Source organism: Lethenteron reissneri, chromosome 16, assembly GCF_015708825.2.
Source record: "Lethenteron reissneri isolate LAM-NWPU_2019-01 chromosome 16, ASM1570882v1, whole genome shotgun sequence".
Classification (NCBI taxonomy): domain Eukaryota; kingdom Metazoa; phylum Chordata; class Hyperoartia; order Petromyzontiformes; family Petromyzontidae; genus Lethenteron; species Lethenteron reissneri.
Genome location: NC_083794.1, coordinates 15,656,673 through 15,676,027, shown reverse-complemented (window position 1 = coordinate 15,676,027; position 19,355 = coordinate 15,656,673). Strand labels below are relative to the sequence as shown.

Below are 19,355 nucleotides of genomic sequence, written 5' to 3'. Positions count from 1 at the left end.
GTCTAAAGATAAAATAATAAATTAAATTAAATAATAGCATACGACGTTTCGATTGCAACACAAGCAATCATCATCAGGTATAATGAAATAGCGACATAAAATCTAACCATAAAACTATAGACAGACATATTAGCAGACAGATATCACCAAGATACATAGAGAGCAACACAGGAACCAGAGAGGGGTGATCATCTCTGTGGGGTGGCCTTAAATAGACAGAGGGGGGAGGAGGCAGAGAGGGAGGGGGTTAGAGAAAACATTTGCATATCAATGAGTGGACAACAAAACAAGGTGCTAATATGTCTGTCTATAGTTTTCTGGTTAGATTTTATGTCGCTATTTCATTATACCTGATGATGATTGCTTGTGTTGCAATCGAAACGTCGTATGCTATTATTTAATTTAATTTATTATTTTATCTTTAGACGTGACTTAACCGAAAGAACCAAATAATAATTCCTGCAGTCACGAAAGTTATAAAATTAAGACAGAAGATCCCTTTGATCTTCCATGAAGCTCGTGGTCCACCCTAAACCGCATCCGCACAAATCACAGCAGAGGCGGATACCTGATGCACAAATGCAACACAAATAAAAATCCAGTGTACGACTGTGAGCATCCAGAACAGGCCGTACAACATATAACGATTAGATGCCCGATCCACGAATATGGAGACATCACAGCCATGCATTCTGCTGCTCCTGACAGGATTATCTGGCTGCATCTACATCATCAATTAGAAAGAAGAAGACCTCTAGCAATGGAATAAAATAACTCACGTGCAAATTGTGATATTAAACCTCACGGACCACTGTAGCAGAGAATTCCAGCGAATACATACAACACCTTTCGTTAGCGGACTACAAATACAACATCCATAAGACAGGTTTGTTGTGTGAGATCGCACGAATATAAATGTGTCGTTCAACCCGCCACCAACCGACATAGCCAATTAGTGAGGGTTGTCAACTCGTTACTAGTACAGCACACACCGGTGTGTTGCAGAGTAAATCGACAACATTTACAATCGGAATACGACGTTTTGCAAGTATTTACAACTGTGATGCTAGGTGTGCTGTACTCGTCACGAATTAGCACGTTCTATTTACTTGACAAACCTTACTAATTGGCTGTCGGGTGGTGGCGGGTTTAACGACACATTTATATTTACACGATCTAACCCAAACACTTGTATTATGGATATTGGTCGCGAAAGTCGACGTGTTAAACCAAATACAACACGCATCGTTACGTCTATCAGCGCAGTGGCCTTCGAGGCGCGCTGACAGCAGCATTTCTAGAACTCCGAACCGATTTTGTGTGTAAACATATCATTGGGTGTTCCCATATACGTGGCAATCGACGCACTTTCAAACATGAATTTCCATCTCAAGATATTATCCCCTCATCTATCTAAACATTGTAACACGTAATAAGCATCACATTCCACATCCCCAGCGTGAAGAGGGAAGACGCTCACTCACCCAGTCCAGCAGGGCCGAGCACTTCGCCTGCGCCAGCATTGTCAGCGCCGTCGGCGAGGAAACGTGACACGAAAAACACGAGCCTGACGCACCGGGACTGACCCTGACGGCACCGACACTGACCCTGACGACACTGACCCTGACGACACTGACCCTGACCACTGACGGCACTGGGAGCGACTCCGCTGCCCCCGACAGTTGCCGCCGCCGCCTTCTCGCTCTCGAGATTCAAACTGAGCTCGCCCGTTGACCCGGAAGCGCAGGTCTCGCTCTGATTGGCTCCTGATTGACCAATGGCACTCCGCTTCATATCGATTCAGAATCGAGCTCAGTAACAACATAAATTCAAATCGATCTCGGTAGCATCTATCGATTTCCAGTTGAAATAAACGTCACGATTCGGAATCGATTCTGCATCGAGTTCGTGGTCTCTGCGACGTTACGGCTGAGCTCGTCGTGCCGACGCGTGGCACGACTCGAGCAGGTCGCGTGAACACGTCAACGTTGTGTCGTTAAAACCCGCCACCACCCGTCACAGCCAACTCGTGGGGGGTGTAAACAGAACGTGCCAATTCGTCACCAATGCAGCACGGACCGGCGTGTTGGAGAGCCAAGCCACATTTACAATCTGAGTACGACGTTTCGCCAGTAATTACAACTAACTTACTGTTGCGTTCCTTATGTAGAGGCATAGATGTGCTCTTGCACAATATCGGGGAGGGGGATTACTGAGGCAACGTACATGATGCATGTGCATTATGCGAGCCCTTTGAACTTGTCCTTCATGTCTATTGTGTTTATTGTATATGCTATGTTGGGCAGACGGCGAATTATCAACACGAGACTAAAAGAACACCAAAGCAATATTAAATACTCCCAAATACAACTGTCAGCAGTAGCAGAACACGCGTGCCAACAAAGACACTCAATTGATTCTGATAATGCTGAAGTTGTGCAAAACTATCTACTACTGGCCAAGACTAGTTAGAGAATAGATCGAAATTGAGAGATAAAAAATAATTTTAACCGTTCGGATAGCTACAGATAGAGTACCGCTTGGAAGCGAATCATTAAATAATACACGTGTAAAGGAGAGCCGACACAAGCTTGCAAGGGGGTTCGTCGTTTATTCCTTCCTTCAGTGCACACTCGTCCCCAGCCTCCTCAATCTCATTCCCGCCAAGATCCCCTCTCCTCTCTCTTGTATCTCCTTGCTTGTCCCCCCCTTCCCCTGTCACCGGCCCACTCCCCCTCCTTTTGGTGCGAATCCTTCCCCTGACATCCTTTACACATTGTTTAAATGCATGCCTATCCATGTCACCATTCATCTGTAGTGTTGTTCACCAACACGGAGTCACAAACACTCTGGACTGGGAGGCAACACTTTTATTGAACAACTTCCCTAGCGGGTAACACTGAGGTGATGTGCCTAACTATGCGAGTAGCGAGTTAACTCGAGACGGAGACGACGAGACGCGGGACCCAGGCTTGATTCCACAGACGAGCCACGCTCTAACTTAATTTGGAGCTTAATTTATTATTTTATCTTGATACGTGCCTTTACCGAGAGAACCAAAGAGCGAGCCAAGCTCCCGGGACTGCCCCTTGACGCTCCTGGGCGTGGCCTCGCTCCGCCTTCGGCCACGCCCACTTCGAGACCTTTCCCGCAGGATCTCGGCCGAGCGCCGCGCGCCCTCCGGGTTGACTGCGGCCACCACAGGAGACCACGCCCCCTATGGGGCTGGCTGATGACATGCCGTACCCACTCTGGTGCTGGAGAGAGGCTCCGGCTGCACAGCTGCACTCCTGTATAACTGCAGCTGGCGCGAACACCCTAGTGACACCATCACTACACATCAATGGAGATAACCTGTGAGCAGACAATAGATACTGCTATTTTAGTGCACACAAACGACAGGAGGTACCAGAAAAAAGTGCATCCACATTGTTTAACGGATACCAATTGTAATTTATATGCATTCAAAAATCCCCCCCCCCCGACTTCGCACAAGAAGGGGTCACAAGTGACATTACATCTATCCTGTAATTACAATGATGCAGATTGTAATTACTGGCGAAACGTCGTACTCAGATTGTAAATGTTGTGGATTTTTTCTCCAACACACCGGTGTGCTGTACTAGCAATGAATTGAAATGTTCTGTTTATGTGACAACCCTTACTAATTGGCTGTGTTGGGTGGTGGCGGGATTAACGACACATTTATATTTACGCGATCTAACCCAAAAAAACTATTATAGAAATCATTTTTCAGTAAATACTATATTTAAAAATCATGATTAAAATATTTTTCAAAACGGACAATATGATTTTAATGGCTCTTATATTGTACAACATATATCATCGTATCACGGCAACCCTAGTATTTCTGAAGCATATAAATGGGACTGGCATAAGATGGTGTGCAATTGGGAGGACCATGCATATATCCCTGTTCATTTTTAAGAGGGAGTGGAGCAACGAGGGTACAGGGCAAGGAGTGCAAGGATACACATGGGCACAGAGAAGAGACAGGTTATCTTGAACTAGAATAGAGTGGACAGCAAAGGAGGTGAGTTCCAGACTATGCAAGTAACACCAAAGAAGCAACTGTCTATAGAGTAGAGGTCTATCTTACTGGAGCAGAGCACACGAAGGAAAGGAGAGTGAGATTATAGGGTGAAAGGACATGTGGGGGTGAGTCGAAGCAGAACATTAATGATGGTGAGGGTGAACTTGTTTCAAATGCTTTAGTGCACATAAAGCTGGGACACGACGTTTGCATGTTGACAGCTCTGTAAAACAAGACGTTTTCTTTTGATAAGCGCAACAGCAATATGTGGAAAGTACTAGACTTATCGTAAAGACACTGCTAATTTCTTATAACAGAGGAAAGGCCTGTGCTAGCCGCCAGCTTGCAGATAATCACTGACGGGCATTTCTACAAGACAGGGAGCTAAAGACACAGCCACAGTCATATGAATACCTTACAGTACAATCCTGTAAAATACACTTCGATGTCCGCTTTGCTAAATTACATTGTTTTCCCATTATTTATGTTCATAAAATAATGTAGTCATACTTTTTGATGTTTTTGAACGTTTTCTACCAGTTCCCTATTCCTGAAACATGCATGTACCGATACTTGCTGTTTGTAACACGACCTTTGTAGCCATGATTGTAACTAAGATCTGTACTGTACAACATCTGTACCATCTCAGGATGCCCATGAAATAGAGCCTAACAGCTCATTGGGCCCTTCCCGCTAAAACAAAGTATAACATTTTACATGATAACACAAAATATAAAACATGTTTGCATGAGCATTTTTCCAATATTAAAATAAAAAAACCCTCAAGTTTTCTGAATTTCTACACATCAATCACAAATTTACTATTTAGTTGTATTGGATATAGTGGTTTTGTCATCTCTCTCAAGCACGTGTGACCTGTTACCACTCTTCGCAGTCCCTGGCTGCTTCATGCGCCCTAAGGCAACGCACCACTTGCATGAGTCTCACGGTTCAGGTACGTGGCCCAGTACACCAGGTTGAAGATTCCAAAAAGGATGGGAAACACGATGCGGGAGAGCTTGTCAATCTTGCTCACGCTGTTGTAGGTTTTCTTGTAGTCGAGGGGTCTGCTGTCATGTTGTCCGTGGTGCGGCGCGACCTTTTGAGAGATGCTGAGCAGAGCTGCCTCCCTGGCCAGCAGCGTGCGGTGGCCCGCGGGGCACAGGCCTGTGGTATAGGCGTTTTTGCGCTTTTTGATCAAAGTCACCGCGTCCTTTTTCTGCAATGATGCAGCCAAATAACATAAATCATATTAGGTACAGGTATGTGAAGACATGAGCCCTGACTCAAATGATCACTCAGGACAAATCCTAACACCACTCATCAATACCATCCACTGCTCACACATACCTCACTAACACCCCACTTACACCTCACTCCTAAACACACCACCCAACCTTTACACAGCTCACTTACATCCCACCCACCCCTCACATCCACCTCACTAACACCACATGCTCCCCTCTCACGCACACCTCTTACTGTCCACACACCCTCACCCCTGCAGTCCCGTCACTCCTGGTGTCCCTCCTCATGTCACTCCTCGTGTGACTCCCCATGTCCCTCCCCGTGTCCCTCCCTGTGCACCTTCGATGGCGCAGGGAATTTCCCATTCCAGGCCCAGGCTCTCTTGGTGAAGTAGTTGACGGTGGCGAACTCGATGAGCGCTGAGAAGACGAAGGCGTAGCATACGGCGATGAACCAGTCCATTGCCGTCGCGTACGCCACCTTGGGCAGCGAGTTGCGTGCGCTGATGCTGAGCGTCGTCATGGTGAGCACTGTGGTGACGCCTTAGAAGGGCAGAAAAGTGCAAACGCTCAACAAGTCAATCACCTCCAGAAGAGCCTCCACTAGAGGGTAATTGATCCCCTCTTCCACTTTTGGAAGAGGTGAGTGTACCACATTTAACCCCATCACACACGACCTGCCGATTGACTGTGAACCAATTTTTCTGCTCGGTGGACAGAGGTGATGATGGGGGGTTGAATTGTTTCAACTGTCGCACCTGGAGATGGAATCGAACCGGTGTCCTCTGCTTTGCATATCCAGTTTGCTGTGACCATTATACTACGGCAGATCCCAACCTTAGGTAGACACCATATTTGCATGCAAGTTGGCTCTCAGCATAATAACTAATAAATGCATTGAAAACCAATTATGAGTATTTCATTATTTCATTTAGTGTGCTTGAGCCAGCCCTGGGGCTTATCCAATGGATGTGTTACAAATGGTGCCATCTAGATACCACAAAATATGTCTGGAAGTTGTGCCCAGACAAACTTCAGGGTCATTCCCAAATGAGACATGACTCCGTTTTTGTGAGGTTCATCCTAAATTAAATATTAAATTTGGAGGGAAAGCTGATGGCACAGCCGATATAAGACAGTGGCTTGTGTTGTGCATCTCTCTTGGTAAATATGACCACTGACCCAGCAATCCGACTCACTCGAGAGCTTTACTTCTCTACTTTGTGTGCAACTAGGACCCATATCTAACAGAGAAGATTCATGCCTATAAACAATCATAATCAGAATATTTACTTATACTGGAGAAATCCGATGAGCTATAAAGCTCTTCTTCACAGATGTCCAGTAGAGGCAGGTAAGAACGTTACAACAACAAACAGCACAAACACACGAGAGTAGTGCAAAGTACAAGAAAAGTAAAGAAATCACCAAAACGAATACAGGCTATTCACTTGTTTTTTAGAAGTGACCTGGCTACCACAAATGATGGCTAAACAATGTGGCCCATCATTTGGATATTTATAGCACCAAAATAATCTCAGTGCATCTTTCTGAATGTGGAGGGAAAAACTGGAAGAACTGGAGAAACCTCTAGCAGTTCACCAGCATTAGTTCAAGCATGCCTGACTGGTAAGACAAAACTGGTCTAGTTTAAACAATCTGCTGCAAAAAATTATTCTGATGGGATGTCAAAGATACTTTCGTTGTTTACGTGAACGTGACAGATATGAAAAGGAGCGTATTGTCTGACAAGTTGTTTTGTTATCTCTTAGTGTATGGATTCTGGTGGTGCCCAACAAAAAACCCACAATGCCAATCATGAGCCGTCATATCATGTTTATGCATCACACTTGCAGGAGTCCTTTTGTGATAGGCGAGTGTTTTCACATGGTAAATGTATAAATAACCGCAATGTTACAAAATATGTTACGTAATTCGGCTTAATCAATTATATATGACAGCCCTTCATTAATCCACTGCTGGATTAAATCCTCCCCACGCCGTGGCAGTCATGGAAGTTGCTTGACCATACTTCACCACGCTGATCAATGCGGGTTGATGAAGGGAGATGTGCCCAGGACCAGTTCAGATATCACTCACCACTGATATTAGCCGTGGGTGGGATCAAACTTAGGTCGCTGGGTTCACAGCGTGGTGCGTCAACCACTTTGCCATCACTTCACCCCTAAAGTAAGTAATATTATGCAATACATATTTCTGATTTCAACCTTACATCCTTAAAATTGTGCAATATTTGATTCTTTATGATCTAACCCGAATTTTAAACAATGTTTTTAAATCTTGATTTAAATATTATTGTTTTTAACTAAAGCTATAATCCTCTCATCTCTGTCATAGGAATATCGAATTTCTGCCACTGGTCATGGCTGTAAACAGGAGATGAGCACAAATCTCTCATTGTTAATTTCAGCAGGAAATCACTGCGACTTGACATCATGATTGACTACGATCTCCAAAATACAATACAATGCACATTGCATGGCCACCCTGTTTATCACTGTGGGTGTATTAACCGTAAAAAGTATGTGCCGTCTGCTTCAAAGTGGACGTTAAAGGGATGAAATAGGCTAGACCACAAAGCAATCATCGCCCTTACTGGCATCCTAATGCACGTTCGCAGGACAGATGCCTGGGGACAACTGCCACTGAGGGTGCCCATTCAAATTTGTTGATATGTATGGCGCTTATCGCATATAGAGTGCTCTGACCCCAACATAAAGGGCGGTGCTCTGTAAAAATAAATCATTGTTATTATCATCACCATGTGTGTTTTTGCAACGCAGCAGAAGCTATCGATGCCAGCGTCTCCGCTGCTGTATTACCGAACACAGTGCGTGCTGGCACCGCCTCGCGGTTGAGCCAGAAGGAGACCTGGGAAAGGAGCACGGTCATGATGCACGGCAGGTACGTCTGGATCACGAAGTAGCCGATATTTCTGCGCAGGTGGAAGCGGGTGGTCATCACTGTGTACACTCCTGCAGCCACAAGTGCATGTGGGACAAACACAAAGATAACAATACAGACTGATGGGGAAAATGCTGTTAGCGAGCACCAATTAAGGCTGGCATGGCGCACAAGGGGGTGGCGTGGCCAAAACCATGACCAGCCAGTCTCCCGAGTGGCGATATTTACCCACCACACCAGGTACTCGTTTAAGGCTGAGTCCACATATTGCAGGCCCAGGATCGATTCAAATATTTGTCAATGATGTTGGTCATGAGTGAGAATCGAACTCAGGCCACGGGTTTGTAGCACAGTGAACTAACACTTCTCGTAATGAGGGAGCACACATAAGAGAGAGCACAAACAGACACATGTAAAGCAAGAGTGTTGTTTGAAATTCCAGTGCTTGGCAAAAAATTAATGCTTATTCATGTATGTATGTTATTGACTGAGTGTTATATTTTAACAAGCAGCTTCTGTTTTGCTGGATAGAGGGGGTTAAATAGGCATAGCACGGCCTGAAGAAGAGATGGGACTGATGCAGTATTGGCGCTGGCGAATCCCGTACGACTTTTCCCCTGTCGGTAGCAAATCAGGGAGCTAGGGCCCAGCGTGGCTGAAGCAGGAAGGGGAGGCGCAGGGCATCCGCGGGACAGTCTCTGGAGGAGGGCGGTCACTTCACTTCTCCTTTTGCTTCTTCCCTCACAGCGCTCCACTGTGGAATTCCCTCCCATCATCTCTTTTTCCAAGCTCTTTTAATAACTTTGCGCAATTTAAGTAACGCATTCAGTCTTACCTTTTACAGCTCTGATCGTGCTGTTTGTGGCTGGCCGCTTGACATTTGGACCTTTAGGCCTGTGCTCAGCGACTGTGTTTATGAGATAAACGAAGCCCGTGTGGCAGAGGCACAACCGGAGCTCACCGGTGCTGGAGCGGCTGAGCTCGCTGCCCACCGTGTGGTTGATCAGGTTGTACTGGTTGAGTCGAGATCCGTCCTCTGCCACGATCACAGAGTTGGCGGGGCCGTGCGTCCACGTGTAGAACACTTCGGAGCTAGTGTATGCATCTGCACAGATAAAAAAAGATTCTCCGTATAACCTTTAACACACCAGAGACAGCAGCCTTCTTTCGGGCCTAGTCTCACCAGAAAGGAAACAACTTATTCTTATTTTTTCATACTTTGATATTGGCAAAAAGGTCCCATTTTGTAGCTGCTCACCCGAGGTATAAATTCTCTGATAGTGCATTGTCTATGTACTATTCGCCTTTTGGCATTCTCTGTTCTGACACTGGTCTAGGCCCTAAAGAAGGCTGTCTCTGCTGTAGGCCAATCAGTTTCAAAGACTGCATATATTAACAGGTCCCTGCGGGGTGGGCTGGTAGGAACGAACAAATGAATGGCTATAATAAAATGAAATGGCGGGGGTACGATACGAAGGGAGAGTTTGAGGCCTAGTTCTAGGCTTTAGGCCTAGCTGTAGGCTTTAGGCCGCTGTGATTAAATTTTTTATTTAAATGTTTTAATTAAAAACTATCTCAGGGAATTATAAGGGAATGTTACACTTGTTTAGCCAGGAAAGCCTCACTGAGTCTAAAGGTTTTTGTAGGGTCCTGCCAAGTGTTTGCAGTAGGGGGCGATGTTGCTACACCTAATCGGACATCGGACGGACGGACGGACAGACGGACGATATAATCTATTGTAGGCTGGTTCACTTCATTCCTACCAGTATCAGAGCATGTTTGTTTGCATGTTCACGACAAGTACGTGTGGTTAATGCAGACTTGATTCCTTGCAAAAGGTGTCTATTTGGTGTTTGAACATCTTAACACCTGTTTTATTGCCAGAAAGGCTAAAAGTATTCTTATTTTTTCATACGTTGATACTGGCAAAAAGGGCCCATTCTTTAACAGTCTGTTGGGGCAAGCGCTGTTAGCGGCACACAAGGGGAGTGGGAGGTCAGCTCCATGGGCGGCCACCTTAGTCTCGTCCAATGGTGCTCTTTACACACCGCATCAGGTACTGTAAGGCTGAGTCGACCTAGGTGAGGCCCAGGGCCAGTTCAGATATTCGTCACCAATGTTGGCTGTGAGCAGGACTCAACCTCGGGTTACTGGGTTCACAGCGCCGTGTACCAACCACAGCAGTGCAATGGCCACACACATTCGTTTTTCTGCAAACCCGGGCCCCAGTTGGTTTGCTGCATGAACACTACGTCTGTGGTTCACGTAAAGGTTTACTTTCATCGAATTATTTTGCTTGTTTACCCAGGAAGTCTCTCTGAGTCTCAAGATTATTTTTATAGAGGAGCCTGCCAATTTTTTGCAGTAGTGATGTCGTGCGTAATCCCAACTGAGTAATTTGCATGGTACAGTAGTTTTTCAGCATTGGGATGTCGTTTGATCAATACAAGTTATATTGTATAGTGTTTTTAGCTATGGAAGGAAACCAGATAACACAGAAACCCATGCAGAACAGGGGGAGAAGATATAAACTCTGCATTTAAAAGAGCCTGAGATGGGAATTGAACCCAAATATTCTTGTTGTGAGGCACTACGTCATCCTGCCGCCAAAACATATTAAGCATATTTAAAGCATGAGGAGGCAAATTATCTGCATGCTGTTAAAGTGTATGTGTCTCCACATACTCACAGCTCCCAAACTTGAGTGGGCAGGCGTGCGTGTCCATCGGGAAATCCTCCAATATCATCGGGCACTCTGCATTAATAGTCAGCCTAAGAGAACATTAACAGTGGTCTCTTGAGGTATCACCTAGTTAAACAAAATCAACTTGAAGATTGCAGATAATATACATGTTAAAAACCTACGCAAAGACATCACTGATGTGTAGTTTTGGATTCATGGTTATACTACGGGAGAAAAAATACTTTACATGTCAGTTTTCAGGCTTTTCACATTAACATTTGTACAAAACAATGAATGAGGTTGTGATTCCCGTGTGCTGCAACATCATCTAATTGATAGAAATATCAATAGATGTAGGGTGATTATTGTACTCATATGTAAACAGCTAAGGACATTCGTCAAACAATTGCAAGTGGAGTTATCACAAAATCCACATCACAGTGGCTACTGTGCTTAGCTTGCGATGATGCATCATATTTGGTGTCCGCTGGCGAATCTTACGTGTGGCTGAGGTGTGATGCATGAGCGGAGCTGCACAATGCTTACCGCATGGTGTACAGCAGAGATCCGTCATCGCAGATCCTCAGGAGTTTGTTGGGAGTGGTGATGTTGTGTGCCACGGACTTCTTGCTGTTGTAGAAGAATGTGTCTGGAGTCCATAGGTGAGACACCATCATATTGTTCACAGGCAGAATCTTCATGGGCCCGTTGAATTTGAGCCGTAAGTCCCTCCAGCTTTGACGGAAAAACACATCCACCGTGTACTCCTGGACAGATGGGATATTACAGCGCTCACACACAAATACACATTTACGATTAATAGAACAATTATTCTTGTTTTTGACGTAGTATCGCTTAATGCTGGGTCATGTCACAGCACTTTATTCGCGATAAGTGACTTACATAACATTTTATCTCAAACATATGAGGGCACCCTCAGTGGCAGCTTTCTCTGTGGTCACAGGTGATTTTGCAACTGGCCTTCAATCAGGCAATAGTCTGCCTATAGGAGGCCATGATTGCTATGCCTAGTCCATTGAGTCATTTACAGGATTTATTTTATTTGGAAAATCTGGACCAACAACGCCAGCACACAATGGCCTACTTGTTTCGAATGACATTGGGGATCTTCAATGTCCACAGTGAAACACAGACGCCACGTCGTATTTCCGGGTTCATACCCCACCGTAGTAGCTAGCGTGGCCTGCTCGGCTCGAACCGCGAGCCTCTGCAATGAGCGGCGCACGCGTCACCGCTGGGCCACCGCGTCACTGCCCCTCATGGTTATACTCATCTGAAGCCCAACTTTGCAGCCTTCTTTGCTTATGTGTTAAATAATGTTTCATTTAATTTCATTGATTGTGATATAACTATGGCACTGGCAAGTTTGAAATTGTTCTTACAGTATTTTCTGAAGCTATCAACAAAAGGTATGTACCGAATTCATTTCTCCTGTGGCAAATGCTATGTTGGCAATAGGGGAGGAATGATCAGCATGAGACGAAAAGAACACCAAAGAAATAAATACTTATACACACAACTGTCGGCAGTTGCAGAACACACGTGCCACCAAGGACACTCAATTGATTTTTATGTTGAGGTTTTATGCAGAAATAGTTACTACTGGCCAAGACTAATTAGAAAATCTATTTAAATTGAGAAAACTTTTTTTTTACCGTTCTGATAGCTACAGACTTAGTGCTGCTTGGGAGCGTATTATCAATACACTGTTTCATTTCATGCTTATACAGGTCACCATACGTCGATGGAGATTAACTGTGAGCAACCAATAACAGGTACAGGGACTCCTCTACTTACGAACGAGTTAGTTCCAGAGGTCTGTTTGTAAGTCTTTGTGTTCGTAAATTTCAAACATGTACGGCATGTGCATTAAACACGGGCAATGGTTTTAAATATTGTATCATCTCCTGCAGATGTAGATGCCACCACCGCCATCTATTGCACAGTAGATTCGCATATCTGAAAGTGTATAGTCGAATGTTCATAAGTAGAGGAGTCCCTCTACAGTATTGCGATTTTTTTACCCAAAAACGGCGGAATACTTGAACCCCCTCCCCTCTGATCTTCGCACCCGATTGGCTCACAAGTGATGACATCACATTTCTTCCTCTATTTAAGACCGAAACTGGATTTCTTCACAATTCTGGCTGTTGCCTGATGAAGCTGGTTATAATTACTGGTGAAACGTCATACTCGAATTGTAAATGTTGTGGGTTTACTGTCCAACACCCAATGGTGTGCTGAACTAGTCACTAATTTGCATCTTTTGTTTGCGTGAGAAACCTTACTAATTGGCTGCATCAGGTGGTGGCGTTTTTAACGACTCATTTATATTTACCCGATCTAACCCAAAAATACCTTATTTAGGGATAGTATTTTCTGTTTGTGTAAATGCCTCTATTCCTCCAATCCAATTTTCAGAAAGTATCTTCTCGTTGTCACTGTGCATTGCCTCAGTGAGAGCGAATCCCATGGCCTAGCTCCTCGTGATTTGTATTTTGTTACTTTCTATCGAGTGCCTGTCTCTCGGTGTGTTGTGTGAAGTTGAAGTCTATTTTGTTTCACCAGGTGAGACGCCAAGAGACGAGGATGAGACTCACTCGCACACGTGACCTGGGTCACCAAGATGGCACAAGCAGGAATGTAAACACAAGTACAGCAATACAGCAAGATAAATTACAGCGAAAAAATACAAAATTCAGAATAGAAGGAAACAAAGAGAAGAAACAACCACTTTACAGAAAATATATAAAATACTGCACAAATCACTAGTAAAGAGAATGCATTCCCGAGAATGAAGATGGGTCGGATAATCGACTTCTTAAACTCCTCCACCCACGACCCATAGTAATAATACTCCATCACAGTGTTTTTGGGTTAGATCGCATGAATATAAATGTGTTGTTAAACCCGCCATCACCCGACACAGCAAATTAGTAATGTTTGTCATGTAAACAAAACATTTGGCCACTTCGTTACGAGTACGACGTTTCGCCAGTAATTATAACGAGCATCATTAGGCGACAGCCACATTTGATCTAACCAAAAAACCTCTATTATGTGTATTTGTTGCGAAAACCTACGTGAAGTAATAGTGTAATGTATAATAAATACCATGTCAGTATCCGACACGGGCCCAAAGCTTGTGACGTAGATGTCGGTCTTCACCTCAGTGGCTCCTGAGAGAACACAAACACAAGCGTGTTTAACACATCCCATCAGCAACATGGCTTTCTGGTATCTCGTGAGACAATCAGCGTCTCACCCACAGTCGGGCTCGCTTAATCCAGTGCTGTGAACTGCCAGATGTTCGTTGGTTCAAGCAAGCCTGACTGCTGATGAGACACTGCATGTCCACACCAGTCCAAAGTGTGCTTCCATTAAGCCGATGTTACTAAAATTGTGCACTCTCAGAAGACCCTGTGATTTATGGGATATATTTAAAAATATATTTTTTTACGTGGAGGGATAGATAAATAGTTTCTCACATTCTCCATGATGATGCAAATTATTATTGTGTGCAAGCCACTGCTCACTGTGGGAAGAGTTGTGGACACCCGTCTAGGGTACACAGCCCGCAGCCATGCGCACATCGCAGCTCACTCGGGGCCATGGGACAACATCGGTTGCTCAGACGGCAGGATAATAGATCATAAACTTACGAATGTATGTTCATAATCCCAAAAAATAACATTCGGCCAAAAATATGTCACCAGTGTTTGTATAATAGGTCTTTATTTACAAAGAATGATATTGCTATGATGTGTATCATGCATTCCATGCCATCAAATCTAGTTTTGAAATAGAATGCCGAGTTGTCAAGTTAACTGCGGCGAGCAGCTATACGGGCCGTCAGCAACGGCAGCAAATTACCACCACGTTGTCGTCCCGAATGTAACCATCATGTTGACAGCTGCTGTTGTTTTTTATATATATGTTTATTTGGGTTTTGGCACAATTCATATTGGGTTATTTCATTATTTAAGATAATCATGTTCGAATTTTAACCATGTGTGGCAAACTCCAAGTATGACACATGCAATTAAGTTTATGTTTCGCACATTTTATTTGTTCTTTATACTGTTTCATGAAGCCCAAATAAATTGGCCATTTGTACTTTTGGATTTTTCGATTTTAGGATTTCACTTCAGGCTTCTCAACTACAACAGATCCGTGGGGCTGATTTGGAAAATGTCGAGAACTGGTTCCCCACTCGTTTTCACTTACAAATGAGCAGAAAATAGCTCAGCTGTTTTCGGTAAGACGTTGACAAAAACATATTTTGTTCCACCACGTGAATGAAGACGTCGGTCTTAATTGGGTTCCCACCGAGTTATAAGTTAAAGATGCCAACCTGCTCGCACAGTGGGCAATACAAACATTACGAGACGTCTACTCCCTCGAGACGATGGGTCTTAAGTAAACATACAGCCGAGATTAAAAGCGTGACATGCGCACTGCCTGGACACGTGGGTCAGCAGTGGAGTGAGCTTCGGGCCTTGTTGACGCGTCCGGAGGCGGTAAAATAAGTACCACATCATGGGAAAGTCAACAGTGATTGTTCTGTGGATAGACTAACCCTGTTTCAGGAATGTGGAATTTCCACGACTGTCTCAGGGCTATAAATGGAAGATGGGCACCGCCTCCATGCTCATTGCAGCATAAAATCAGACATTGATTTTTCATCATTTATAATTTCCACTTGTAATACCCACAGTATTCACTCACTATTGAAGAGAGAGCGTGACTCAGAGGTACAAGGGACCATAGACAAGCAGGAAGGCAGCCAAACGATGAGCCAGCGCCAAGAATTGCCCAAGCTCTGGGGTTCACTATATGTTAATTGAGTATTGGTCAATTAATACGTGTTTACATGTGGGAGGAAACCGGAGCACCCAGAGAAAACTCATGCACGTGGGGGAGAAACACTCTATCAGATGGAAGAGTTGGGAGTCCACGGGATGGCACTACCACTTGACTAGCCTCAACCAGAAGCACCTGGGTTCGATTTCCGACTCGGGTGCCTTTCTGTGTGCAGTTTGTATGCTCTCCACCTGTTCTGCATGGGTTTCCTCTGGGGTTTCCGGTTTCTTCACATTATAAAAACAAATGCAATCTAACTGATATTGTTTAAAAACATTAGAATGCTGAAAAGTTACACCCCCCCCCCCAAAAATTTCTAAGTTGGATGTGTGCATAACATGGCTCTCTATGGCAAAAATCTGGCAGGACTCTCATGAAAAAGAACCTTGAGATTCAGTGAGGCTTTGCTGGATAAACAACAACACTAAACATATGTATAGGTATAAGACGAACGCTGGAGACAAGTCGCGCATGTGTGTGTCACTGCGAGGGCTGCACCGCTGAGCCCTGGCCGCAGTCGGTTGTCGTATCCATCAAGGAGGCGATCCAGGATCTGCGTGAACACGGCGGTGTCATCCTGATCGGCGCCCTGCGCGGGCGGGAAGCTCAGCTGACCTGGGCTGAGGTGCGCCATGGGACACACGCATCACGTCATGAATCCTTGGGGTCATCGACAACACGTTCTCGGCCAGCAACAGACGGCACGAGTATCAGAGTTTTAATCTGTAAGAGTGTAACGCGTTTCTTGAATTGAGAAAGGGTATTGTGTTATAAGCTTTTTGTAAAAGAGGTTATGATGGGATTTTCCTCCCCATGCATGCGTTTGTTCACCCTCTGTTGTGTTCGTGTTGCGGGTTCAATAAAGACATTAAAGAGGGGATGGGAGGCATTCCAAAGTGAGGTGACTTGCAGTATGGTGAGTGGGTGAGTTAGTGGGCACAATGAGTGAGTTGTGTCCTGCAGTGTGGTGATTGAACAGTGTAGATGAGACGAAACAGTCTATTAGACCGAGTCCTCAGCATGGGTGGCAGAATCAACGAGCGATGCTGATGGCTTCACCGAGGTAATAACGATAGAAGAATGATCAGGAGGTGACTGTGTACGTCCAGTGCCGGATTATCCTAGTAGCACAAGTAGCTACATATGTAGTAGCTACACATGTGTAGTAGCTACACATGTGTAGCAGCTACGGGCGCCGCACTTTCAAGAGCCCCACGCTCAATACTTTCAAGCTATCAATTCCAGTTCAGTGAGTCTGCACTTGCTCTATTACTATAGTACTACACTGCCTTCAACTGTTATGAACGACTGGGTGTTTAAGGTTAGCGATTTATCGTATTATCCGGCTGTATAGCAAATAAAAAACAATTACTTTACTATGCAAGTTAAAATGTAGTGTTTTAATACTTTATTTTTTATATTTAGGGCCCCTTGATAAGATATGCTCCAGGCCCCGCACGAGCTTAATCCGACAGTGTGTACGCCGCGAGTTTGTCCTGCGGCTTGCTGGGTACGCGTGTTTGTGGCAGTGGACACGTGAGAGACGGAAGGGACGGGGGGTCTCGTACCAGCAGCTGGCCTGCTGCAGGCAGCAGAGGCTGAGGCAGAGAACCCGCGCAGCCAACGCGCCAGGGCAGTGCGATGCGTGGCGCTTCAGCCTCATCCCGGCCACGCGCCGCTGCCGAGAGCGCACAGGGGCACACGCGTGGAAGGCGCTGGGCGCCACACGGACACCAGGCGAAGACAACACACGGGCCGCCTTCGTGCTCGACCCCTCGCCTTGTCTTACCTCCCTTCTCACCCGCTCCTCTCCTCACATCCCTCCTGCTCCCCTCGCCTTCTCCCGCGCAAGAGATCCCCACAGAGGCTGAAGCCACCTGTGCCGTGACTTTACCTCGCCGGCTGGTGCTGCGCAAAGCATCGCGCGTGTCCGCGTGGCGCTGGCTCCGACTGCGGCATCGGCGCGTCCTTCGATTGCGCAACGCTCGAATCACACCGCGACCACGACGCAACCAGCCCCGCCCGGGCGACGAATCCAGATGCTTCTGAATTCCCGCGACAGCGACGCGGAGCGCGCACGGGAGACCCGCAAAGGCGTTCATTGGAGACTCTCGCTGCGTCTCCGTGAATAGCGGCGATCTGCAGCTCACTCACTCGCTCGCTGCCTCGACCTCCCCGCGTCCCGTCTCGCGTCTCCCGTCTGGAGTGGCCCCGCCAGGGACCGCTCCGCCGTCCGCCGCTTCGTTGCGCGAGAGAAACACAATCAGACGCTGAGGGGCGGACCCCGCGAACTGAAGCTGGGGGAACACAGCGGGGGGGGCGAGGCGACAGCGGCCACACGCAGCACCCCCCACTCACCCCCCCCCTCACCCCACACTCACCCCTCCCACCCCTCCCACCCCCCCACTCACCCCCACTCACCCCCCACACTCACCCCCCACTCACCCCCCACACACACCCCCCACTCACCCCCCCCACTCACCCCCAAACTCACCCCCCACTCAACCCCCACTCCCCCCCACTCACACCCCCCACTCACCCCCCACTCACCCTCCCTCACCCCCCACTCGCTACCACTCATCCTCCACCCCCCCCCACTAACCTCCCCACTAACCCCCCCCCCCACTCACCCCCCCACTCACCACCACTCACCCCCCCCACTCACCCCCCGCATACACCACTCACCCCCCACTCACCCCCCCACTCACCCCCCGCATACACCACTCACCCCCCACTCACCCCCCCCCACTCACCCCCCACTCACCCCCCCACTCACCCCCCCCCACTCACCCCCCGCATACACACCCCCCCACTCCTCACCCCCCACTCACCCCCCGCCACTCACTCCGCTCCCACCCACCCCCCACAGCCACCACACCCCTTCTCTCCCACTCACCCCCCCCCCCACTCACCCTCCCACTCACACCCCACTCACCCCCCCACTCACCCCCCGCATACACCACTCACCCCCCACTCACCCCCCCCACTCACCCCCCCCCACTCACCCCCCGCATACACCACTCACCCCCCACTCACCCCCCCCCCCCACTCACCCCCCCCCACTCACCCCCCACTCACCCCCCCCCACTCACCCCCCCCCCACTCACCCCCCCGCATACACACCCCCCCACTCCTCACCCCCCACTCACCCCCCGCCACTCACTCCGCTCCCACCCACCCCCCACAGCCACCACACCCCTTCTCTCCCACTCACCCCCCCCCCCACTCACCCTCCCACTCACACCCCACTCACCCCCCCACTCACCCCCCGCATACACCACTCACCCCCCACTCACCCCACTCACCCCCCCCACTCACCCCCCGCATACACCACTCACCCCCCACTCACCCCCCCCCCCCCACTCACCCCCCCCCACTCACCCCCCACTCACCCCCCCCACTCACCCCCCCCCCACTCACCCCCCCGCATACACACCCCCCCACTCCTCACCCCCCACTCACCCCCCGCCACTCACTCCGCTCCCACCCACCCCCCACAGCCACCACCCCCCTTCTCTCCCACTCAGGCCCGAGTCGCTCCGCATGCCCGACACGTCTCGCC

At 47.4% G+C, this 19,355-nt stretch overlaps 2 protein-coding genes across 12 annotated transcripts in view; both read right to left on the bottom strand.

The window, feature by feature from the left end:
- LOC133343086 (nuclear mitotic apparatus protein 1-like) overlaps window positions 1-1,702 on the bottom strand; it is a 38,836-nt gene extending 37,134 nt beyond the window's left edge. For all 4 annotated transcript variants that reach the window (XM_061552582.1, XM_061552583.1, XM_061552584.1 and 1 more), the window contains exon 1: window positions 1,485-1,702. In XM_061552582.1, coding sequence (XP_061408566.1) covers window positions 1,485-1,523 — 39 coding nt within the window. In that variant the 5' untranslated portion in view covers window positions 1,524-1,702. The remainder of the gene's footprint in view (window positions 1-1,484) is intronic.
- Window positions 1,703-2,855: 1,153 nt separating this feature from the next.
- LOC133343085 (gamma-aminobutyric acid receptor subunit alpha-1-like) lies at window positions 2,856-18,120 on the bottom strand. 8 transcript variants are annotated; one of them, XM_061552581.1, is made up of 10 exons: window positions 17,948-18,117; window positions 17,362-17,471; window positions 16,292-16,413; window positions 14,045-14,109; window positions 11,456-11,700; window positions 10,916-10,998; window positions 9,188-9,331; window positions 8,145-8,297; window positions 5,642-5,844; window positions 2,856-5,273 (listed from the first exon to the last, which is right to left on the bottom strand). In XM_061552581.1, the coding sequence occupies exons 2-10, from the start codon at window positions 17,454-17,456 to the stop codon at window positions 4,971-4,973; spliced, it is 1,413 nt and encodes a 470-aa protein (XP_061408565.1). In that variant the 5' UTR covers window positions 17,457-17,471; window positions 17,948-18,117; the 3' UTR covers window positions 2,856-4,970. The 8 variants fall into 8 exon arrangements, with proteins under 8 accessions (XP_061408565.1, XP_061408557.1, XP_061408564.1 ...); XM_061552573.1 differs by having other exon boundaries at window positions 17,583-18,116; XM_061552580.1 differs by having other exon boundaries at window positions 8,145-8,193; window positions 17,362-18,120.
- Window positions 18,121-19,355: the final 1,235 nt, after the last annotated feature.

Coding starts and splice junctions, on each gene's coding strand:
- LOC133343085 (XM_061552581.1), bottom strand. CDS start 17,456: ATGAGGCTGAAGCGCCACGCATCGCACTGCCCTGGCGCGTTGGCTGCG. Junction 16,414..17,361: donor CTGCAGCAGGCCAGCTGCTG/GTACGAGACCCC, acceptor GGCGCACCTCAG/CCCAGGTCAGCTGAGCTTCC. Junction 9,332..10,915: donor CCCACTCAAGTTTGGGAGCT/GTGAGTATGTGG, acceptor TTATCTGTGCAG/ATGCATACACTAGCTCCGAA.